General features: G+C 35.5%; 3 protein-coding genes across 4 annotated transcripts; 2 read left to right on the top strand and 1 right to left on the bottom strand.

Annotated features, from left to right (window-relative positions):
* The first annotated feature begins 1,373 nt into the window (after positions 1-1,373).
* On the top strand, positions 1,374-2,129 carry LOC135705947 (histone H1-like). 2 transcript variants are annotated; one of them, XM_065227754.1, is made up of 2 exons: positions 1,374-1,802; positions 1,848-2,129. In XM_065227754.1, the coding sequence occupies exons 1-2, from the start codon at positions 1,398-1,400 to the stop codon at positions 2,067-2,069; spliced, it is 627 nt and encodes a 208-aa protein (XP_065083826.1). In that variant the 5' UTR covers positions 1,374-1,397; the 3' UTR covers positions 2,070-2,129. The 2 variants fall into 2 exon arrangements, with proteins under 2 accessions (XP_065083826.1, XP_065083825.1); XM_065227753.1 differs by having other exon boundaries at positions 1,374-2,128.
* Positions 2,130-8,922: 6,793 nt separating this feature from the next.
* Positions 8,923-9,489, bottom strand: LOC135704904 (histone H3). Its single transcript, XM_065226448.1, has one exon. The coding sequence runs from the start codon at positions 9,450-9,452 to the stop codon at positions 9,042-9,044; it is 411 nt and encodes a 136-aa protein (XP_065082520.1). The 5' UTR covers positions 9,453-9,489; the 3' UTR covers positions 8,923-9,041.
* A 3,411-nt stretch (positions 9,490-12,900) lies between these two features.
* On the top strand, positions 12,901-13,363 carry LOC135704896 (histone H2A). The gene has a single exon (XM_065226440.1). It carries the CDS (start codon positions 12,954-12,956, stop codon positions 13,326-13,328), a length of 375 nt encoding a protein of 124 aa, XP_065082512.1. The 5' UTR covers positions 12,901-12,953; the 3' UTR covers positions 13,329-13,363.
* Positions 13,364-25,074: the final 11,711 nt, after the last annotated feature.

Genomic DNA, 25,074 nt, shown 5'->3' with positions numbered 1-25,074 from the left:
TGCTGTACACCTCTAATCTAGTATGTTAATAGAATGAGGTGCTAGATTAAAGTAAAAACAGTCAAAAGCATTGATATCGATGCGTAAGCGTAGCACTGATCGATTGGTGATAAAGTTATTGAAATTGGTTCAGGGGCAGCTGAGTTATTAACGTTCAAAATCTTTCATAATTTGTTACATGTTCCATTTTCAGTTTTCACAAAGTGTACCCCCATATTGAAATCAAAGACGTAGTCCTACGTCAAAAGTCGTTTGTAAAATCATATCTCTCGGTGGTATAAGCTAGCAAGTGGCCGTCAAAAATTGTCTCAAATTTCACATAAGCGCAGACAAATTTGTAAAATTTGATACGTAATTGTATAAAGTCAAAACAACAGGAAAATGTACGTTTCTATCCCCAATTATGATGAAAAACTGTTTATTTTCCCGTATGGAATATTATTTCAATTTAACGTCTTAACTTTCAGATCATCAAAAGAGATGATCCCATGGGGAGAATGATCCTAAACGTTCTAAGCCTAAGCCTCAAGAATGGCAAATTTAAAATATGTCATCCCAAAAGCCCAAAATGTATAATTGAAGCATTTTGATTTTTCAAGCTTTTCGTTCCACATAACAATATTAAAAAATAAGTGTTTCTTAATAAGCTTTGGGTTGGGTCGTTTGCAGCTTCATGCAAAAGTTTGCATTGCTTACAAATGATGAAATCAAAATTCAATGCTGATGCTCTGCTACCAAGTATTTTTGAACTTTGGAGCGGTTATTTATTATGTTAGAAGAACTGAAATTTTTAAAATATTGAATCCTGTGGAAATCGTTGAATATTTTCACTTAACATTACTTACAATATTCAATACCAAGTTTAGACCAAGTAGACGATTGATCCATCACATCAATCGTCTAGTTTGTAATTCGATTTACACTGGACCCCTGACCAGATTGCTAATAGAAATGGATTCATTAAGGTCGATTAACTTTTGATCTTTCCGAACATAAAACAATATTTTAAATCTGTATTGTTTCAATAAGTGAAATTGATTGTTTTTCATCAGATGCTTGCCAGTTGAGACGTACATCGCACAAAGGATGGCGTTTCTATACTGTTTACAACGACGATAAGGTAGAGCAATAATAGTTGGCGGAAACTTTTGTTCATAAACTAGCTTTTTGTGATAATTTTGAAATATGTTGACGATAGCAACAAGGTGAAAATGACATTTTAAAAATGCACTTCCGAGGGAATCATAAATATTTACCAGAAGCCAACAGTTTTAATTTCCACAAACATCCCGAACACAGACATCGCAGTCGTATCCCAGTCAGTTTTCAGTTTTGTGATTATTCTACACATCTATCTACATTCGTGACGAGTGAAACTACAATCTCAGTAAATCAAGATGACTGAAACCGAAGTTGCTGCCACGGCTCCAGCTGCTGCCTCACCTGCCAAGACCCCGAAGAAGGCCAAGGCAACCAAGGGAGACGCCAAGAAGCCGAAGAAGCCAGCCACTCACCCACCAGTTAACGAGATGGTCTTAGCCGCTGTCAAGACGCTGAAGGAACGCAAGGGATCATCTCTGCAGGCCATCAAGAAGTATATCGCTGCCAACTACAAGTGCGACGTCGCCAAACTGTCCACCTTCATCAGAAAGTCTCTGAAGACCGGCGTTGAGAAGGGTACCCTAATCCAAACCAAGGGAACCGGTGCCTCTGGATCGTTCAAGCTCAAGGCTGACGAGAAGAAACCAAAGAAGGCCGCTGGAGAGAAGAAGGCAAAGAAGCCTGCTGGAGATAAGAAGAAGGTCGCCAAAAAGCCCGCTACCAAAAAAGCTGCTGGCGAGAAAAAGGCTAAAAAGCCAGCTGCCAAGAAGCCCGCCGGTGAGAAGAAAGTCAAAGCTGCCGGTGCCAAGGCTGCCAAGAAGGCCGGCACTGTGAAGAAGGCCGCTGCTCCCAAGCAGAAGGCCACCAAGCCCTCGAAGGTCGCTCCCAAGAAGCCGAAGACCCCGAAACCGAAGAAGGCCGCCCCAGCCAAGAAAGCTGCTCCGAAGAAAGCAGTCGCCAAGAAGTAAACTTGGACACGACGCAAAGCAGAAAACAATCACCCAAATCAGTCCTTTTCAGGACTACAATATTGATTTCACTCAAGAGTTTTGTAAATTGGAATGATCTCAGGCGTTAATTGAAACCAAAAAGATGACCAATCAATCGGATTTCATCGTATGGCGCCCATTTCCGTTGCATGTGCTCCAACGCTTTCGCTAAAACATCTTTGCTCACGAGATAAATTACGATTGATGTTGATTGAAACCTGTAAAATGAGCGATTTTAGGTGGTTATGACGAAGCGATGAGGCCACCCTTAGCTCAGTCGGTAAAGGCGCAGGTACAAAGCAAAACCATGCTGTAGGTGGCAGGGTTCGATTACTGGTCCGGTCTAGGAACTTTTCGAGTTGGAAAATTTCTCGACTTCCCTGGGCATAAGAGTATGGTTGTACTGCCACATTTCCAGCACCAGTAACTGGTCGTCACTTTTCAAATAGACCAATTTAACAGATCCACCATTTTGAGAAAATCGAAGTTGAAGTTCTACAGATTATTATTTTAACTGATTAGAAACAATACATTTTACAATACTATTTTTAATGTGGTCAGTGAATAATAACGTTGAAAATCTAGTAGAAACAGTAAAATCACAATTTTACTTTGAGTTTCATGCTGCAATATAAAAAAAAAACCACATAGGACGTTTTGACTAGCCAAGTTGTACATCGAACATGTTACATTGCACGATTTTTCTCAATGACATAATCAATGAGTGTTACATTGGACGTTTTTTTTTCTACTTGATACTAGATTCCCTTTCACAGACTTCAGAGTAGAGTACCTAACTTTAGATTGGCCCCGCCTTCAGAAAATGAGCACCAATCATGTTAGGCAGTCAGAATGACCGAAGTAACAATCATGTACCCATCATTTCAAACTGTACATTGGACAATTTTTTACCTATGATTTTCTTAAATAAATGAAAGTAAATTTGGTTGGGTGTTTTTGAATCACATACAATGATAGAAGAGCAATAGTTTGTATCGCTTAACTCGATTTGTTTACTTTTGAAAAGTGACGCGAGAGTTGACCGATTCTGAATCTGTTCAATAATGTTCTATGGGCGAGGCATATCTCCGGAAATAATTGACCTATTCTTAATTTGTTCAACAGTATGTGATCATAATACCTTTTATTTGCTGGTTGTTTCGTTGATTTCGGTTATGGGGTTACCGAGAAACACCACTTAGTTCCCGAATTCCGCGATTTTCAGGTCTTGATCCATCCATATCTTCGGAACCAGTTAATCCAGAGTTTGTGTGACCCACGGAATGCTCTCAGACTGTGGAATATATGTCCACAGGCTGATCAAACATTTCAAAGATTAACATCAAGCTGTCCACAGAATTGTTGATTCTATGAGTTCTTTGATATTCGCCTTATAAGTGGAATCGGAATCGGATTCACTCTGCCAGGGTCTTAGAATTCTTTGAAACCATTATCAGATCGTTATTCCCTTGGATTTTGCTATGCTGGGACTCGTTTCAGGATGCCCTTGAAATTTTTGAACTGCTTTTTGAGGTGGCTTTCGCAGTCTAATAGTAGAAACGGTTGGATTTTTACGTTCCTGACGTTTCGGTCGAATGGTTGCCGCCTTTCTCATCCCAAAAATCAATTTCAATCATCCAGTCGAAAACGCCTTTAGACTCATCAGAACTTCTCTCTATTTTTTCAATATTCCACTCGAATATACCATCAAATTCCGTTATAAATACCGTTAAAATTTTCCCAAAATTCCGATAGAAATATTTTTTTAATTACGTTGAATTCTCCTCAAAACTCCCACGACACTATTATGTTTTTGATCTGCCATGGAAATTAGCTCAAAACTACCACTTTCCTGACGCCTTCAAAAATATAAAATTTTCCCAAGGATTCCTTTGGAATCGAATCAACTTCAGATTCGGATTCCTTTACTTATCACAATTCTCTTAAGATCTATGTAAGAATTTCTTCGAAGTTTTTGTTAGCATTGTATTGGATATTTTTTTTGGAACTATCCTCTGAATTCTCTTTGAGTTCTTCTCAGAAATTCTTTTAAATTTTCCTGGACATTTTCTCACAATCCCCTTGGAATTCTCTTCAGAATTACCATATAATTGCTCTTATAACTACTTTTAAATTATCCAATGAATTTGCCTAAGCCTTTCCACACAACGCCAGTGAATTTCTTTTCAGAAATACTTTCTAGACTCCTTGGAATTCCTAGAAGAATACTTTCCAGAATTACCTTGGAGTTGTCTTTGGAATAACTTTTGAATTATCCCAATAGGCTGTTTCTATGCACCACCAATGTAGAGAGCGCTAGGCGCTTACTAAAGCAAACGTCAACCAAACCGTTTGTTTACATTCAAATTACAATTTTTACATCTCAAATTAACGCATATTGTTATGCGTATCTTATCTTGCATGTTTCCATCAGGAGGAATCTTATTTTATTATTTTTCACATATTCGAACGGATTTACAGCTCAAATAACACCAAATTAAAAATCCGGAAAATCATAACCCCTGGGGTAGTTTTTTTTTAAATCTTCACTTTTCTTAACAAAAATGTGTGGAAGCACTAGCCGGTTCACTCCAAAATCGATACAGAAAACAAAATATTCCATATGGATGTTGATTACAAGCATCTTCGATGGATAAACTAATCAAAAAAGTTAAAAACATTTACCTCTTCCTATGCTTCACGGTGAAAATTACAGCCCTTTTGATGGTTCTCTTATTCACCACCACAGACTGAAACGATCGCTTAATTTCCATTGGGTTCGCCTATTCTCATTGACATTCCTTTGTATTTGTATCCTGTAAGTTTATCCAAGTTCAAGACAGATCCCAAGTTTATTTTCAAGCTCAGATCTAAAAAAATAATTTCTTACTAGGTATGTACAATCTATCACTTTCCAAAATTCGACCTTGTTACCCATTCAGCTCAAAGGCGTCTATAACTCGGAAAACTTCTTAAGTCTTAATGAAACTTTGTAAATCTTTCGAAATCTCGTACTTCAAAATTTTAACTTAATTTAGAGCTCAGAAAACTGTTATAGTTTTATAGCATAAAAGTTGTTCATGATTCAAGAATCAAAACATTTCGTGCAAGATATGAACATTTCTAGATAAACATTTCAAAAGGTCCTATCTGCATTGAACGATTCTCTTCATCGACTTTCTCTTCCATTAATAAGTCAACTTCAAAAGCATTCCCTGCTGTGTTCAACGTTCTAAGCATAAGATAGGAACTTCTGCTATCAAACTGTGTGGCAAAAATAGCACCAAATGAATTTGCGTAGGCGTGGTTATCAAAAGAGAAAAGAGAAAGTCGGTGAAGAGAATCGATCAAAGCAGATAGGACCATTTGAAATGTTCATCGAGATTTCCAGAACAACATGTGAAAAGGGCATACAAGCTTTTTGTAAACAAACCTTCTTATGCCCTTTTCTCGCCACCCATATTACACCAACGCAAACCTTTAACATCACCGGGTAGGGGACACTTTCCCCTTCCCGATGATATTGCTGGTTTGCGTGGGCGACCCGCGGTTGGTGAGAAAAGGGCCTACAAAGGTTTGTTTACAAAAAGCTTGTATGCCCTTTTCACATGTTGTTCTGGATTTATATTGTTATTGATGCAATGAATTTTGGCCGTTTTCGCCACCTCTCCACTACTGCGCTGAGAGTGGCCCAAACTTTACTTAGAAACTAGCAATGTGGCCCTCCATTTGCCTTCATCTGAGCACAACTGAGTTAATCGATTGAACATTCCTCTACCTGATGATGTCGTTACTTTGGATGAGTGAGCTTTTATTCACGAGAAATCAACGACAAAAGCCATTGATTGCAATATCAATTTTGCCCTTTTGAAATGTTGGTACCGAGTTATAGTTATAATAAGCTAGTGGAAAATTCCATACGAATTGCACACAAGTAAATGAAAATGGCCCGCTACACTGATAAATTGAACTATTCCCATTTTGCTTGAAATTTAATCAATTTGACATTAAACTCAGTTTAATCATATCGAATGATTAAAAATTAATCCTCTCTTTCTAAAAAATAAGCATCTGATATTAATCCCAGTTTAATCATGGTTAATTAGATTGTAGATTACCTTTTTTTGAATAAATTTTAATCATTTTAGATTCTATTTTAATAATTTTTGATTGAATTTTTATCTTTTTTGATTATATATCAGTATTGAAAAAGAATAAAATTTAATACTGGAAAGATCATTTCGATTTTAATCATGCATGACTATTGCCGAAGTAATCATGGCTCGGACTCAATAAGGTGAAGCGGGACACTGCATACTTTTTAAGCTTTTATGATTTAATTTATCTTTGAGTGTACTTTTGGGTTCCTGCACTGAGATGCCGAGATGAGTGAAAAGAACTTACTTTTGGGTTCTTCTTTCTTACCGTGCACACGTGATTATACTGAACGTTGGGTTTCCACGCTCCTTCGTTTTTTGACAACATTAGAAGGAGACAAACTAATCAAAAATAGGTATACACGCTAACTTGAAAGTACCCATTAATGGTTGAAAAATACCCATTTTGAAGAAAAGTGGCTTAACTCATTAAATGAGTAAATTTTTTACCCATTAATGAGTATCAGTTACCCATTAATGAGTAATTGTTAATCATTAATGGGTAACAGATACTCATTAATGGGTAAAATTGTTTAATCATTAATGAGTTAAGCCACTTTTCTTCAAAATGGGTCTTTTTTTACTCATTAATGAGTACTTTCAATTTAGCGTGTAAGTGAACTGGCCCACTTATACCTATTTTTGACTAGTTTGTCTCCTTCTAATGTTGTCAAAAACGGAGGAGCGTGGGAACCCAACGTTATAATCATATTTACCTACTGTTGGGTACATCTAACTTACTTTTGGATTGAAAGCTAGTGGAAAATTCCATACGAATTGCACACAAGTAAATGCAAATTACTTTGACCCGCTTTACCTACTTTTGGGTTCCTGCACTGAGATGCCGAGAAGAGTGAAAAGAACTTACTTTTGGGTACTTTACTACAAAAATCAAGCTGAACAATGCGTTATGTCCTAAGTAACATTGACACATTCTCTTCGTCGACTTTCTTTTTGCATCCTCACGGCCATGTTTTAAAAAAATCCCAGCTATTTTAGGCACACAGATCGATGAAAGAAGCTATTATCTACCTTCTAATATGACAAACGCGAAAAGAAATGGTTCTCCACCAAATTTGGGTATAACGCAAGAAAAAGTCGATCAATGTTACTTAGGACCTGACGCATTGTTCAGCTTGAAATTATGACAGTAAACGCCGATAACTTGCTTCCAAGCGAGAGAGCGTATCGTCAGCCATTTGATGAACAGAGAGAGAGAGAGAGTGAGAGAGCAACTCCAGGACACTCATTTTTAAATTAACTGCCAACAAGCCAACAGGCTAACGACGCACGCGCGTACGGAGAAACTGAGTTACCAATCAGTGTAGCCAGGTTTGCGGAAATAATCCAAAAATATGTCGTACGTTTAAGCATAATTTTATCAAGTAGGGTAAATGTCGGCTTCGGCTCTCATTAACGGTTTTCGGCAACAAAATTTTATAGGGGAATTTCAGTGTATTTTCTCACCAAAGGATTCCTCAGCTACGATCTGATAAGGTTTTAAGGTTGTGCAAACGCATTTTTGTATAATTTTTTCTTGAAATGAATGACACGTACTACAAAATGCTGCTAGTTTGGAGTGGCCTAGAACAGCAGATCAAATGGAAAAGTTGCCGACGAAAGAGAGACTGCGTCAATAAGAATTTGTTGTAAAAGTCCAACAAGAGAGCTTAACGACGTGTTCGGGATATCATCCAAATCATTTGTGGGATAGTTTACCCATCCGGAATACAGTTCGTTTATGGTATTTGTTTATTAGGGGTTGTTTTAAAGCAGTTTTGGCCAATTCTATCGATTGGAATGGATAAAGCAACAGGCTGTGAATAACGAAAAACGGCAAAGCAACAATGCTTAGATTTCCGAGAACACGTAAATTCCTCTATTTGAACTGGCAAAGGTTGTAAGAAGAAGTAGTCAGTACATTTCAAGCGATAATATACCATCTAAATTTCAGTCAACAGCTCGGTCAACAGTCATGTAGTCACATGATGCGTATGTGAAAAAATGTGATTATTTTCAGGAGTGACATCATCGGGCTTATCCAACTGAAAATAATAATCGTCCAACATTTTTTTTTCAAGTAGATTTGTAACTAGCTGATGCCCAACAGTTATAAGCCGACAACTCAGCAGTAACAAGAGACTCCTCGAACTGGTTCTCAGCGTCGGTTTACTACCGAGTGATCAAGGGACGCGATATAAAAGTATGAAAACAGGAATATTCACGTTTTCTAACACACCCTTTTCTGTGGCGTGTGGCTTTTTCACAGATATGTGGCGTGTATGCGAGGGTTTAGGAAACTTAGTGCTCACTGCTGCAGCGGGATCTCCTACGGCGTCACGACGCTGGCATTGGACCACACGGCTGCTCCTGCACTACCGTGTGGCCGGAAATTGGCAACGCGGGCTGCAAACAGTGCTGGAATGGGAAAATGGCGGATATCCTCAACCATGAATGGTCCAGTAGGCGTTGCTGACTCATATGGCTGGCAGGCACCTTCCTTCGTTGGCGGAAATCGGCTGACCGTGGCATGGCCACATTGGTCGAGCCGAAAAGGGACCCTCCTTGACGATTAAGGTCAGCGGCCTGAGGGAGCAAACCCAACAATCTGATCTGCAGCTTAAATTGTTAGTTGGGAAGGTTCCTTTGCAATTAGACTAGGAAGTGCGTACAAAAAAATTCTGTTCAACTCTTTCTTGTGAAATGTAGTTTGTGGCCCTGAAAAGGGCCGTTTTGTTGATAGACTTTCATCTTGAGATCACGGATGGATGTTGTATTCCACTATTAAGAGCATTTAAGCCCGTTCACCACGGATACGGCGAGCCAGCTGGATGTCCTTTGGCATAATCGTGACACGCTTGGCGTGGATGGCGCACAGGTTGGTATCTTCGAACAGACCGACCAGATAGGCCTCGCTGGCTTCCTGCAGGGCCATGACGGCCGAGCTCTGGAAGCGCAGATCGGTCTTGAAGTCCTGAGCGATCTCACGCACCAGACGCTGGAAAGGCAACTTGCGGATCAGCAGTTCGGTGGATTTCTGGTAACGGCGGATCTCACGCAGCGCGACGGTTCCTGGTCGGTAACGGTGGGGCTTCTTCACTCCTCCGGTGGCTGGAGCGCTCTTACGAGCAGCCTTGGTGGCCAACTGTTTGCGAGGAGCCTTTCCTCCGGTAGACTTACGAGCGGTCTGCTTGGTACGAGCCATAGCTGATGCTTTTTGTTAGATGAATAACTGAACACGATGAAAAAGAGACTGTAAATGAGGTGTCCACGACGATGAGGGTTGCTTTTATAGTGAACCCCTACCTGTGTATAGCCAATGAAAAGCGAGAAAAAATGGTACCGTTGTTGTTGTTTTTAGTGTTTAATGGGACTTCAACTGTAACGGTCATTCATCCCAGAAAAATAAGCTACCTGCAGAGCTTGTTTGCCTATATAAGAGGCAGCAAACTTGGATTGTGAGCATAAGTTTCGTGTCAACCGTTCAACCTAACAACCAACAATGACTGGTCGAGGCAAAGGAGGAAAAGGTCTAGGTAAAGGTGGCGCCAAGCGTCATCGCAAGGTTCTGCGTGATAACATCCAGGGTATCACCAAGCCCGCCATCCGTCGTTTGGCTCGCCGTGGTGGTGTCAAGCGTATTTCCGGTTTGATCTATGAAGAAACCCGAGGTGTACTGAAGGTGTTTCTAGAAAACGTGATTCGTGATGCCGTCACCTACACTGAACACGCAAAGCGTAAGACCGTCACGGCCATGGATGTCGTCTACGCTCTGAAGCGACAGGGACGCACTCTGTACGGTTTCGGAGGTTAAGTCATTACCACCAACTCTGGCAACAAAACGGCCCTTTTCAGGGCCACCATCCTCATTACAAAAAAGAGTTAGAATAGAGATTGTTTCCTTTTCAGATGGAACGAGTATGTGTTAAAAATATCTGACATAGCATTGTTAGACATTGAGAAAGCGTTTGACATTTTATGGCATGATAGCTTACTGTATAAGTTGCAACGATAAGATTTTCCGATCTTCCTCGTGAAGATTATCCAAAATTATCTTTCGGACATAACGTTCCAGGTCTTCCTAATCCCCGCATGAAAAATAACCACAAGAAGTATCTAACCACCATTTTTGGATATCCTAACACCATCTGCGATATCGTTCAAGGATGGTATCTGTTTATTCGGGATCACATTAGATAATATTTACTAGAAACTTAACAGCATCCAAGATATATAAAAAAAAACTTAACGTACATATCACTATGCATTTTATTACACCCAACCAGGAAATGTAAGATTCTATTACTACACCCACAACATCATCTCAGGGCGATTTTGTACGAAAATATCAATTTTAGAAATGCATGCTTATACAGCCCATTGTAAGAACTTACATTTGTTGCAAGATTTAAGAAGTCCACCATTACAAATGATGTTCTTTCGTGTTTTAAAATAAATCTAACACCTAAGGCTATTCGCTACACGCTATCAAAACTCCTGAACGCTACCATGCGTTGCATGAAGCTGCGTCAATGATTATTTCCCGGCTTTTGACGTTCGATTACGTCATTCGGCAACATAGCAGATGGATTTTAATTCTAAACAAGCTAATTGATTGGAATGTTTTCTACAAATCTGCAGAAATGAACACTTCATCAAGTTTCAATAGCTCACTATTGAACATTCCGAGGGGGACGACTCTATCTACGCTGCAGGAAAGATTGTGTTTTGCTGTAGCTAGCTGCTCACACGCTGAGTAGGTAGAAAGACGATTGATGACGATTCTGAAGATTTCCTGCAAAAAGATGATGCGCGATGCAAGTAGATGCGAAAAATGCAAGAAGATTTTTCGAAGAATGATTCGCTAGTGTGAGATTTTTTGAGCATCGAACATTGAGATTTAGATGTGTCGCCCCCCTCGGAACATTCCACAAATGTCCAACTGTTACAATGGTGATAAAAATTATCACCGATTTCCTGCAAAAAGCGCTTTTTTTTTGCTGATAGGGGTGAGGCATTTCATAGCATAATTCTCCAAGTAGGAGGGACATACCATTTTCACTATTTTTCCACCACAGAAACACCCCTTTTTCTTTTACAAAGAGATGGATTCGCGTGCTGAAAGGAGGCTAATTGGTCTGTACCTTAAAGACAATGTTGGATCCTTACCGGGTTTGAGGATTGGTGTATTTTTTGCTACCTTCCAGACGCTTCGAAAGCAGTGCAGCTCCAAGCATCTGTTGAAGATAGTGGTTAAAAGAAACTGAACTTTTACGCTGAATCTCTTCACGATTAAGGTGAATATGCCGTCAAACCCGGGAGCCTTTATATTCTTTGTGCATTTCAGCGCTGAGTAAATCTGTTGTTCTGTAATCATAGCCGCCGAAGGCACGGCACAAGGGGAGGCATCTAGGTTTTGAATGCAGTCGAATCAAGCAAACGCGAGAAAGATTAGGTTACTTTTTATAGAGACTTTCACCCATTGGCTGGTTCGTCTCTGGGAATCACCGGGAAGGAGGATGAGGCCCCAGAAGAATGTATTATCGGTCAGTTTAGGGTCGGTAATCCGGGTGATGGTTCGGGTTGTCGGTGCATGATGAAGAGGAGAGTATCACCGGTTGCAGGCTGCCGGCAACGAGCACCAAAGTGGTAGTTATCAAACTAGGTGGAAGAGATCTGCCTCTTTAAGAAAACCTAGTAGAGTAGCGGACCGGTATGCATCATTACTGAGCGTGTCTTTTACACTGCTTGGAATCTCGTAAAGTTCTCTTGCAGGAAATGCGATGAAGCGACATGCTCACAAACAGTATTCTCTTTCTCCTGTGTGGTGATTAAGAGCCGTTCGTCACTATATTCTTCTCTATGAGGTGGAACGGGCTTGGAATGATTTACAAGACCTTGTCTACCTTCCAGAACTTTTATTTAGAAGTGAGTCCATTCTGGAAGCAATCTGCCTGTTCAGCTCGGCCATTTCACGTTTTTGTCCAGATCTCCTGTACACTGAAACACATTTTTTGTGTATTCAGTTGTTTTGCTTTACCATAGTTTTACATTGTAAGTGATCAACATTAGTTATTCATTCTTCCCCAAAATTACTGAAAGCCATTGGCTTTTTTTTCCTAATTGGTATTTATCGTTTTACCTCTGAAACAAACTTTACTGAATTTTAATCTTTTTGTTATTTGTACATGATATTTAGTTAAGTGATTTAAGTTTAACTTTTTCAACCTTTAGTTAACATTCATTTTACATCAGTGATGTATGTGTTTGTTTTTCTTTGGGAATAATTGTGTGTTTGGATACTCATGTATCTCTGTGAATTTTCTCTCTCTGAAACAAACGATGGAATATTATTTTTATACAAACAGAATAGCAGCCGAAACTCGTCCCCTTTTCTGTATTCTGCCTTGAAACAATGTTAGTTGTGCCTTCCTTGTATACATAACACGCTATTCAACGCAGGTATAAGTGTACTGTCATGCACCGCCGTGTTTTTTTATATGTGTTCGTAGAATAGCAACGAGTGTTCGTCCCCTTTTATGTATTTTGCTTCCCTACCGCATTCATTGTAACCTCCTTGTATTCATAATACACTGTTCGGTACAGTATAAAAGCAACCTCATGCTCGGCAACAGCATCAGTACACTTTCAGCTTTTAGCTGCTCGTTTAATTCTCAAATCGTAATCTACCCTACTCTATCCAACCATGTCTGGCCGTGGCAAAGGAGGCAAAGTTAAGGGAAAGGCAAAGTCCCGCTCGAGCCGCGCTGGATTGCAGTTCCCAGTTGGTCGTATTCACCGTCTGCTCAGGAAGGGCAACTATGCCGAGCGCGTTGGTGCCGGTGCTCCCGTCTACCTGGCTGCCGTGATGGAATATCTGGCCGCTGAAGTTCTCGAGTTGGCAGGAAACGCCGCCCGTGACAACAAGAAGACCAGAATCATCCCACGTCACCTGCAGTTGGCCATCCGCAACGACGAGGAGTTGAACAAACTGCTGTCTGGAGTGACCATTGCCCAGGGTGGTGTGTTGCCGAACATCCAAGCCGTTCTGCTGCCCAAGAAGACCGAGAAGAAGGCTTAAATTGCAGTCTGAGATTTATTGGCTCTCGACAAAAAAAAAAGAAAAAAAAAACCGTCCTTTTCAGGGCGACCACATTGCTCTACGAAAGAGTTTGAATTATTATAATTTCAAGAGTGATGCACACTTAACATCAATTCTCGCGTCACTTTTCAAATAGACCAATGTAACATATCCACCATTTTGAGAAAATCGAAGTTGAAGTTCGACAGATTATTGTTTTAACTGTTTAAAAGTAATACATTTTGCAATACTATTTTTAATGTAGTCAGTGTATAATAACGTTGAAAATTCAGAAGAAACGGTAAAATCACAATTTTACTTTGAATTTCATGCTACAACATAGAAAAAACCACATAGGACGTTTTGACAAGTCGAGTTGTACATCGGACATGTTACATTGGACGATTTTTCTCAATGACATAATCAATGAGTGTTACATTGGACGTTTTGTCTACATCATACTAGATTCCCTTTCACAGATTTCAAAGTATAGTACCTAACTTTAGATTGGCCCCGCCTTTGGAAAATGAGCACCAATCATGTTAGGCAGTCTGAATGACCAAAGTAACAATCATGGATCCATTATTTCAAACTGTACATTGGACAATTTTTGATCAATGATTATCTTAAATAAATGAAAGTAAATTTGGATGGATGTTTTTGTATCACATACAATGATAGAAGCGCAATAGTTTGTATCGCTTAACTCGTTTTGTTTACATTTGTTACATTGGTCCATTTGAAAAGTGACGCGAGAATTCTCAAGCTTGCACGGCATTGGAAATTTAGCAAAGCAAATATTCAAACAGTGATTCAGCAGTACTGCAATTTCGACTTATTTCGTATTTTTTCCGACATTCGGCAATGCTGGATGTCGAGCGATTTCGTTTTACGCTTGTTTACCGAGATTCGGAATTCTAGCTTTCATCCGCCATTACTTATCATTGCATAAGACAATATTTGCGTGTTTCGTACAGTGGAAGTGCATGTGACTATGGACCGAATTATCGGAATACTTCAGCTGGACGTAGTAAGATTGCACAAAACCTTTCGTGGGTATAATAAAAAAGCTTGTTTATATTTAATTTCAGTCGATTACTTCCACTGAGTACGATCCGTAGATAGGTATGTTTGTTTCCATTGCGTTAATTGTTGCTAAATTTAATGACCATTTTCGAAAAATAGTCATTCAAAAAGTAACATTTTTTTAAAGTGATGAGCGGGGGGTGGGTCAAAATTATAGAATCCGCAAAATTTCTTCAGCACTCTAAAAAAATCTCTAAAAATCTAGAATTCTATGGTCGATCCGGAGATCCGTAGTAAATCGAAAAATCCGTATATCTACGGATAAACCCGTAGAACTGACCATACTGATTACATCTAGCTCAACTTACTTCTTCTGCCATGCAAAATTCATTGACCATGTCGTTGAAATGCAGCGGCATATGAACAAGCATATCCAGAACAACCAATTTACACTGTCTGGTTCCTAAATATGATCATTTTGAGTCTTTATAAAAGCATATTTTGCAAATAAATAAATGTTGACTGATTAAAATGTTAATTCTCAATTTAATTAAAATTTATTAAACTTAACAGCATTATCGGTAAAGTTCATAAGAGATTGCTTACTTTGTTTGCCGAGATTTTCAGCAAAACGCACCAGCTGTCATTTTTTTTTACAAACCGACATCAGCAAACATTTATTTGCTAAGATCAAAGCCGAGCACTCGGCTGTGCGAATCTCGGTAAAAAGAAGTCGAGATTGTGTGTGGGTGTGTGTGTGTATTGCCTCCAACCCCCACTGGCCGAACTCTCTCTACAATGTCGCATATATGGTCATTGTATACAGGTTTAGTCCGGGAGTTAGAAGATGATAGCTCTATAGTAGATCCAGGCACCCATTTCATAATAGAACTGAAGCTCCGTCGTGGATTTTGGAGGTTAGATTCAAGGTCAACCGAGTCACTCAAAGCCCTCAAAGCAAACACAGACAAAACACGATATATCACTAAATGATAACTTTATGAACACTTGAAACCCTTGAAACTGAATTTCAGCACCCAGATTAACAAATTTAAAGCAAAAAAATCTATTAAATTTGTCGAACCTCTGAACGGAATCCCTTTATGAAGAGCTTTGAGTGGATTGGTTTATTTCCTTTAAATTCCGTTATAATTGCTTATATTTTGACAGATACGCGTATTTCGTCTACTACTGGCAGACTTCCTTAGTGCCAAGTACTCAACACCACTTGGCACTAATGAAGTCTGCAAGTAGTAGACGAAATACGCGTATCTGTCAAAATATAAGCAATTATAACGGAATTTAAAGGAAATAAACCAACCCACTCAAAGCTCTTCATAGCAAAAAAATGTTTAATTCGCTGACGAAAAAAAAACGCAGCAAAAGAAAAACACGTTAGCTTTCAAGCGCGGCCTACTGCGATCTTTTTCGGTAAAAAGAAGCCGAGATTCGGCAAAAAATCTAAGCCCAATGACAGCCCTAATAAAAATAAAAAGAGCTTAACGACATTGTTCGGGGTATTATTCAAACCATGTGTTGGATAGTTCTAGCATCCGGGTTACTGTTCGTTTATGATATTTGTTTATTAGGGAGGATGTGCCCGGGACATGCTGCTTACTGTCAAACTCCGTTGTTGGTACAAGTCCTGTCAAAGGGATGCATTGCATTGACTGAACATCGATGAGCAACCCTAATAAAATATTTATGGTTATTTTGCTGGTCGAAGTATCATTCAAACCATTTGTGGAATAGTTCTATGATTTGGGTTATCGTTAACAAATGGTATTTTTATTAGGGAATAATTTGGTCATTGTATAGATAACTTGCTGACCCGGCAAACGACGTAATGCCTAGTTGTTTGATATAAGCCCGTCGGAGTCCACGACGAACAAAATAAAAGAATAATCTTGCAAATCCGCTCTTGAGTTAAAGCGTGACATACGAACACGATTTTATTTTTATTTATAAGAAATGACAAACAATTTTAAAGATCCTCAATCCATTTTGGATCTTACATTCGACGTTTTCATGATAATTGTTGAAGGAGGTGCTATGGATCTAAGATTGGACCCATCGCTAAAAATCTGCTATTTATCAATTGTATCTAGATGAACGCGTCATTGGAACTGTACTAATGGATATTTTTGGTTGCTATTGAAAATTAAGTCGATTGCTGAATTTATGTATGGGCCCAAATTAGGGACACTTAGACCGACATTACATACATTTCCCCTACAGCTTTTACACTCCAATAGAAGAAAAACCGAAAGGCCGTACGTTGTTTCAAATTGAGGGAATCCTGCAATAACTGAAAATCCTAGATTAGTCCCGCAAAGCTGGCTACACTGATTGGTAGCTCCCGTGCGTGCGCCACTCAATTCATTGCGTTGTTTGTGGTTGATCCTTCGCGTTTGTAAAATTGAGTGCCATAGAGGCACTCCCACTCTCGCTCTCCCTCTGTGCATAAAATGGCTGACGATATACACGGTAACCGCAAAATACCCAAAATGACTACAAAGTAAGAATTATCGAGGGAAACTGGGACTGCCCATAAAATGAATAAAGTTTTACCCATTTATGAGTAATTACAACTACAAAAATAAGTAGTAAGTATTCATTTTTGAGTAACAAATACTCATAAATGGGTAATACGTTTACTCATTTAATGGGTAGTCCCAGTCTCCCTCGAAAATGCTTACTGAGTAGTCAATAACGAGTCTTTTATAGTCATTATTGGGTATTTTGCGGTTACCGTGTATACGGCGTACCGCTCTCTCGCACCCACACGAATTGCCGGCGAAAAAGTGACGTCATTTGACATTGAGCGACTTGAAGACTGATCGTTCGCCCTTTGTTCGGAATGCGGACGAAGGGCGACTCGCCCCGCTAGAGTAATTTCATCCGCCGGGCGACCAAATGGCGCTCCGGGATGCGGACGAAGGGCGACTCGCCCCGATAGAGTAATTTCATGCGCCGGGCTACCAAATGGCGCTCCGGGATCCGGACGAAAGGCGACTCGCCCCGCTAGAGTAATTTCATCCGCCGGGCGACCAAATGGCGGATGGAACTAAGCAATTTTTTTGTGATTTTTTTCGCGGCGACTGATTACGTGGTCAGTCGTTTTTTCATATCGTGCGTGTATAGACGCGTTTATCCGCGTCGTGAAATTTGCCTCCGATGGCAAAGTTGATGGTAAGTACTGAACAGTTTGATATTAAGTGTAATTATTATTAAAAATTGATTCGCTGGAGGAATCCGGCTGAGTTAAACATTCTTACTGATGCAACGCATCAATAAGGATGTTTAATTCATCCGGATTCGTCCGGCGGATCAATTTTGATGTAATTTATTGTTTTCCAAAATTGATCCGCTGGAGGAATCCGGCTGAGTTGAGCATCCTTATTGATGCGTTGCATCAGTTAGGATGCATAACTCAGCCGGATTCCTCCAGCGGATCAATTTTGGAAATTAATTACAAATTGAAATTAATTACAAATTGACAGATGAAAAAATTTGATGATTTTTTAAAAAACTTTTTTTCAGCCGGCTGCTTCCACTGATCCGCTGGAGGAATCCTTACCGATGCAACGCATGCCGATGCCGGATCCCGATGTTTATGTTTAAGGTAAAGTTAAGTTGAATTTTTATTAAAATTAAGTAAAAGTTAAAGGTATTTCAATGTTCAGTTAAATTAAGTAAGTTACAACTAAATTTAAGTTAAAATTATGTTGAAGTTAAGTTAAAGTTCGTCTAATTAAGTTAGAGTTATGTTAATTTTATGCTACAATTATGTTAAGTAAAGTTAAAGTTAAGTTCATGTTATGTTAAAGTTAAAGTTATGTTAATGGTAAGATAAACATTTGTTAAAACAAAAGTTAAAATTTAGTTAATGTTACGTTAAAATTAAGCTAGAGTTAAGTTAAGGTTATGTTTAAGTTAAGTTAAAGGTAAGTTACAGTTATGTTTATGTTAAGATAAAGTTAAGTTAATTTATGTTTAAGATAAAGTTAAGTTAAAGGTAAGTTAAAATTATGTTGAAGTTAAGTTAACGTTAAGTAAAATTTAAGTTAACGATAAGTTAATGGTAAGTTAAAATTATGTTAAGGTGAAGTTTATTCAAATTGATGTATAAGTTATGTTAAAGTTAAATTTAAATTAAATTTATGTTAAAGTTCAAGTAACGTTAAAGTTATGGTTATGTTAAGTTATAATTAATTTAAATTCAAAGTTATGTTAAAGTTAAACTTATGCTAAAAATAAATTAAATTTATAGCGAATTTGTTTCAATTTAAGTTGAAGTTTTGCTAAAATTATGTTCAAGTAAAGTTAAGTTAAAGTTATGCTATATGTAAGTTAAAGTTAAGTTAAAGTTAAGTTAAAGTTAAGTTAAAGTTAAGTTAAAGATAAGTTAAAGTTAAGTAAAAGTTAAGTAAAAGTTAGGTTAAAGTTAAGTTAAGTTAAAGTTAAGTTAAAGTTAAGTTAAAGTTAAGTTAAAGTTAAGTTAAAGTTAAGTTAAAATTAAGTTAAAGTTAAGTTAAAGTTAAGTTAAAATTTAAGTTAAAGTTGAGTTAAAGTTGAGTTAAGTTAAGTTAAAGTTAAGTTAAAGTTAAGTTAAAGATAAGTTAAAGTTAAGTTAAAGTTAAGTTAAAGTTAAGTTAAAGTTAAGTTAAAGATAAGTTAAAGTTAAGTAAAAGATAAGTTAAAGTTAAGTTAAAGTTAAGTAAAAGTTAGGTTAAAGTTAAGTTAAGTTAAAGTTAAGTTAAAGTTAAGTTAAAGTTAAGTTAAAGTTAAGTTAAAGTTAAGTTAAGTTAAAGTTAAGTTAAAGATAAGTTAAAGTTAAGTTAAAGTTAAGTTAAAGTTAAGTTAAAGTTAAGTTAAAGTTAAGTTAAAGTTAAGTTACAGTTAAGTTAAAATTAAGTTAAAGTTAAGTTAAAGTTAAGTTAAAGTTAAGTTAAAGTTAAGTTAAAGTTAAGTTAAAGTTAAGTTAAAGTTAAGTTAAAATTAAGTTAAAGTTAAGTTAAAGTTAAGTTAAAATTTAAGTTAAAGTTGAGTTAAAGTTGAGTTAAGTTAAGTTAAAGTTAAGTTAAAGTTAAGTTAAAGTTAAGTAAAAGTTAAGTAAAAGTTAGGTTAAAGTTAAGTTAAGTTAAAGTTAAGTTAAAGTTCAGTTAAAGTTAAGTTAAAGTTGAGTTAAAGTTGAGTTAAATTAAGTTAAAATTAAGTTAAAATTTAAGTTAAAATTTAAGTTAAAGTTTAGTTTAAGTTAAGTTAAAGTTAAGTTAAAGTTAAGTTAAAGTTGAGTTAAAGTTGAGTTAAATTAAGTTAAAATTAAGTTAAAATTTAAGTTAAAGTTAAGTTAAAGTTAAGTTAAAGTAAAGTTAAAGTTAAGTTAAAATTAAGTTAAAGTTAAATTAAAGTTAAGTTAAAGTTGAGTTAAAGTTGAGTTAAATTAAGTTAAAATTAAGTTAAAGTTAAGTTAAAGTTAAGTTAAAGTAAAGTTAAAGTTGAGTTAAAGTTGAGTTAAATTAAGTTAAAATTAAGTTAAAATTTAAGTTAAAATTTAAGTTAAAGTTTAGTTAAAGTTAAGTTAAAGATAAGTTAAAGTTAAGTAAAAGTTAAGTAAAAGTTAGGTTAAAGTTAAGTTAAGTTAAAGTTAAGTTAAAGTTAAGTTAAAGTTAAGTTAAAGTTAAGTTAAAGTTAAGTTAAAATTAAGTTAAAGTTAAGTTAAAGTTAAGTTAAAATTTAAGTTAAAGTTGAGTTAAAGTTGAGTTAAGTTAAGTTAAAGTTAAGTTAAAGTTAAGTTAAAGATAAGTTAAAGTTAAGTTAAAGTTAAGTTAAAGTTAAGTTAAAGTTAAGTTAAAGATAAGTTAAAGTTAAGTAAAAGATAAGTTAAAGTTAAGTTAAAGTTAAGTAAAAGTTAGGTTAAAGTTAAGTTAAGTTAAAGTTAAGTTAAAGTTAAGTTAAAGTTAAGTTAAAGTTAAGTTAAGTTAAAGTTAAGTTAAAGATAAGTTAAAGTTAAGTTAAAGTTAAGTTAAAGTTAAGTTAAAGTTAAGTTAAAGTTAAGTTAAAGTTAAGTTAAAATTAAGTTAAAGTTAAGTTAAAGTTAAGTTAAAGTTAAGTTAAAGTTAAGTTAAAGTTAAGTTAAAGCTAAGTTAAAATTAAGTTAAAGTTAAGTTAAAGTTAAGTTAAAATTTAAGTTAAAGTTGAGTTAAAGTTGAGTTAAGTTAAGTTAAAGTTAAGTTAAAGTTAAGTTAAAGTTAAGTAAAAGTTAGGTTAAAGTTAAGTTAAGTTAAAGTTCAGTTAAAGTTAAGTTAAAGTTGAGTTAAAGTTGAGTTAAATTAAGTTAAAATTAAGTTAAAATTTAAGTTAAAGTTTAGTTTAAGTTAAGTTAAAGTTAAGTTAAAGTTAAGTTAAAGTTGAGTTAAAGTTGAGTTAAATTAAGTTAAAATTAAGTTAAAATTTAAGTTAAAGTTAAGTTAAAGTTAAGTTAAAGTAAAGTTAAAGTTAAGTTAAAATTAAGTTAAAGTTAAATTAAAGTTAAGTTAAAGTTGAGTTAAAGTTGAGTTAAATTAAGTTAAAATTAAGTTAAAGTTAAGTTAAAGTTAAGTTAAAGTAAAGTTAAAGTTGAGTTAAAGTTGAGTTAAATTAAGTTAAAATTTAAGTTAAAATTTAAGTTAAAGTTTAGTTAAAGTTAAGTTAAAGTTAAGTTAAAGTTAAGTTAAAGTTGAGTTAAAGTTGAGTTAAATTAAGTTAAAATTAAGTTAAAATTTAAGTTAAAGTTAAGTTAAAGTTAAGTTATAGTAAAGTTAAAGTTTAGTTAAAGTTAAGTTAAAGTTAAGTATAAGTTAAGTTAAAATTAAGTTAAAGTTAAGTTAAAGTTAAGTCAAAGTTAAGTAAAAGTTAGGTTAAAGTTAAGTTAAGTTAAAGTTAAGTTAAAGTTAAGTTAAAATTAAGTTAAAGTTAAGTTAAAGTTCAGTTAAAGTTAAGTTAAAGTTAAGTAAAAGATAAGTTAAAGTTAAGTTAAAGTTAGGTTAAAGTTAAGTTAAAGTTAAGTTAAATTTAAGTTAAGTTAAAGTTAAGTTAAATTTAAGTTAAAGCAGGGTTGCTTCTACTCACTTGCTATAAAAAAATATTTTTCGGAATTATGCAATCATTAGATGTTATAATGGTATGTTCTACTTTTAAGGAACAGGAAGAGGGTGTAAAGTATGTGTTTGACTCATAAAACCTTTCAATTTCGCTTTCAGAGCGTCACAATCAGCGATCTTATGATTCGTGAGCGTTCACTCTGAGTGAGCGCTCACGAGTCGTAAAATCGCTGATTGTGACGCACTGAAAGCAATATTGACAGATTTTATGTGTCAAACATATAATTCATGACCTCTTCTTGTAACTTACAAGTACTAATTAGCATTATACTATTTCATGATTTCATAATTCCGAATAACGTCTTTTTATAGCAAGTGAATGGAAGTAACCCTGAGTTAAAGTTAAGTTAAGTTAAAGTTAAGTTAAAGTTAAGTAAAATTTGAGTTAAAGTTGAGTTAAATTAAGTTAAAATTAAGTTAAAATTTAAGTTAAAGTTAAGTTAAAGTTAAGTTAAAGTTAAGTTAAAGTTAAGTTATAGTTAAATTAAAGTTAAGTTAAAGTTGAGTTAAAGTTGAGTTAAAATAAGTTAAAATTAAGTTAAAGTTAAGTTAAAGTTAAGTTAAAGTTAAGTTAAAGTAAAGTTAAAGTTGAGTTAAAGTTGAGTTAAATTAAGTTAAAATTAAGTTAAAATTTAAGTTAAAGTTAAGTTAAAGTTAAGTTAAAGTTGAGTTAAATTAAGTTAAAATTAAGTTAAAGTTAAGTTAAAATTAAGTTATAGTTAAATTAAAGTTAAGTTAAAGTTGAGTTAAAATAAGTTAAAATTAAGTTAAAGTTAAGTTAAAGTTAAGTTAAAGTTAAGTTAAAGTTAAGCTAAAGTTGAGTTAAAGTTGAGTTAAATAAAGTTAAAATTATGTTAAAATTTAAGTTAAAGTTAAGTTAAAGTTAAGTTAAAGTTAAGTTTAATTTAAGTTAACGTTATGTTAAAGTTAAAGTTATGTTAAAGTTAAAGTTAATGCTTAAGTTAAGTTAAAGTTCAGTTAATTTTAGGATAAAGTTATGTTAATTTAATTACGTTAAGTTAAAGATATGTTAAGTTAATGTTCGGTTTAAGTTAAAGTTATGTTAATGTTAAAGTTATGTTTAATTTAAGTTAAAATTTAAAGTTAAGTTAAAGTTAAGTTAAAGTTAGGTTAAGGTTATGTTAAAATTTAAGTTATGTTAAAATTAAGTAAAGGTTATGTTAAAGTTTATTTAAAGTTAAGTTAAAATTTAGTTGAAGTTAAGTTAAGTTTAACTTAAGTTTAAGTTAAGTTTAAGTTAAATTATCCCGTAATTTAATAATCGTTTAATAAATGTAGAATAGTGTCTAATGAAACATTATTTCACATAATAATCAAGCGTTTATATACACCTTTATATCATCGCTGTTTAAGGAAGTAATGATGTCTAATTAACGCTGAATAATCAAAAATTTGATCGAATAAGCTCTGTTACAATTTTTGTAAGTCGAAGAAAAGCTTCTCGACATACCTTATTCAACACCAAATACTTCGATGTTGTAGTTGAATAAATTCTCCATATTTGTGTGAACAAAGCCTGAACAGAAGTTAATATTTAAAATAGTACAAGTATTATTAGGCATGAAGTGATATAAAATTGTCAAGAAGTCGTTTCTTCAATAGGCAATTGTTTGTTGGGAAGTAAATGTTAGGTTAAAGTTATGTTAAAATTGATTTTTGGCCTCTATTCGTGACCCAAATTCCAAAAATACCCATATTTATGGACTTTTGAAATTATTTTTCACTTTTCATGAAACTGGAAGCCGCCACATTTGATTTCAAAATGGCATCGGATATCGATTTTCTCTAGACGACAACCTCCAAAAACCTTAAAAAAAATCCCATATTGATTGATATTTGATAGTAATTCCCAATCTCTTCTTGGATCTCGGAATTCAAAATGGCGTCGTATGCCTATTTCCAATCTCTAGACGTCACCCGATCCCAAAAATACCCATTTATAGATAATTGACAGCATTCCCAATTTTTCTTAAACCAGAAGCCGCCATCTTTAATTTCAAAATCTTATCGGATATTGATTAGCGGCCTTCAGTCATTACCCCGATTCTAAAAATACCCATATTTATGGATATTTGACACTTTTTCTGCAACAGGAATCCTCCACCTTGGATTTCAAAGTAGCGTCGGATATCGATTTCCTATATCTACACGTCACCCCGATTCTAAAAATACCCATATCGATGTCAATGGTATCAACGGTATCAACGGTATATGACAATATATCCCATATTTGATTTAAAAATGGCGTCAGATATCGATTTCCAGTTGATTGTAGATTGTAGATTGTAGTAGAGTTGGAAACTTGATCATGTAAACACTACGCATCATTGTCTGGTAGTTCGTTAAAAAATGATACAACAATCGTCAAGCTCGCTGTAACGTCACCTAGTGCCTCGTCATCCACGAATTGGCGCCTATGTCAGTAGTCTAATAACTCTTAGCGCGCTGATGGCATGGTTCCAATGCCGCATAGAGAGTTGCTACAATGATATTAGGTTAGCTAAGGTCAGTTAACTGACTGGTGGGGAACGGGAGCTTTAGCTATGACTATTATGTATGCATTTCTATAACGTTATCTAACAACAATGGTGTGTACTGTTTACAAAATCATGTTTGTAATTCTAATGTGTTGTATGGTTGAAAACATTTGAAAAGGTTAGATTTTAATGTTTTGCACATTTGAAAACATCCGAAAACAATAAGTTCTTAGTACAATTGAAAACACCCGAAAATCATTTTGTTTTAATGTCTTGTACATTTGACAACATCAGGGAGCATCTACATTTGAAAACACCCGAAGAACGTTAAATTTTAACGTTTTGTACGCCTAAAATCATCTAAAAAATAAAAATTCGATTAAAATTCTCGACGTCAGAACAACATTTGAATAGCAAAATTTTATTTCACGTTACATCTAAATAGCAATGTTTTCTAATGTTTGATGCCAGGAATATATTTTATTTCGATGCTGATGTAGACATCAAACGTTAGGCAAACGTAAATTTTTATTCGGGTTCCCCCGGGACACCCAGAATATGTCCGGATGTGGCCAAAGTGGTTCTTGTTCTGGTTCTTGTAGTGGTTTGAGTTCCATTGAACCAGAAATTGAATTCTGATGTATTTTGATGAGTCGCATGATGGGTTTGGCCCTAATCAGATGTTGGCCTCTTCCCCCGGGACACCCGGAATATGTCCGGATGTGGCCAAAGTGGTTCTTGGAACTAGATTTGAGTTTCATTGAACCAGAAATTGAATTCTCATGTATTTTGATGTGTTGCATGATGGGTTTCACCCTAATCAGATGTTGCCCTCTTCCCCCGGGACACCCGGAATATGTCCGGATGTGGCCAAAGTGGTTCTTGGAACTAGATTTGAGTTTCATTGAACCAGAAATTGAATTCTCATGGATTTTGATGTGTCGCATGATGGGCTTCACCCTAATCAGATGTTGGCCTCTTCCCCCGGGACACCTGGAATGTGTCCGGATGTGGCCAAAGTGGTTCTTGGAACTAGATATGAGTTCCTTTGAACCAGAAATTGAATTCTCATGTATT

The sequence above is a fragment of the Ochlerotatus camptorhynchus genome, unplaced genomic scaffold, assembly GCF_037179485.1.
Source record: "Ochlerotatus camptorhynchus isolate MF236.1 unplaced genomic scaffold, CSIRO-AGI_Acam_v1.1 ptg000022l, whole genome shotgun sequence".
Lineage (NCBI taxonomy): Eukaryota > Metazoa > Arthropoda > Insecta > Diptera > Culicidae > Ochlerotatus > Ochlerotatus camptorhynchus.
Note: the sequence above shows the minus strand (reverse complement) of the source record. Positions and strands in the feature narration are given on the sequence as shown.

What these genes read in the sequence shown, in the direction of transcription:
- LOC135705947 (XM_065227753.1), top strand. Translation starts at nt 1,398, where the DNA reads ATGACTGAAACCGAAGTTGCTGCCACGGCTCCAGCTGCTGCCTCACCT.
- LOC135704904 (XM_065226448.1), bottom strand. Translation starts at nt 9,452, where the DNA reads ATGGCTCGTACCAAGCAGACCGCTCGTAAGTCTACCGGAGGAAAGGCT.
- LOC135704896 (XM_065226440.1), top strand. Translation starts at nt 12,954, where the DNA reads ATGTCTGGCCGTGGCAAAGGAGGCAAAGTTAAGGGAAAGGCAAAGTCC.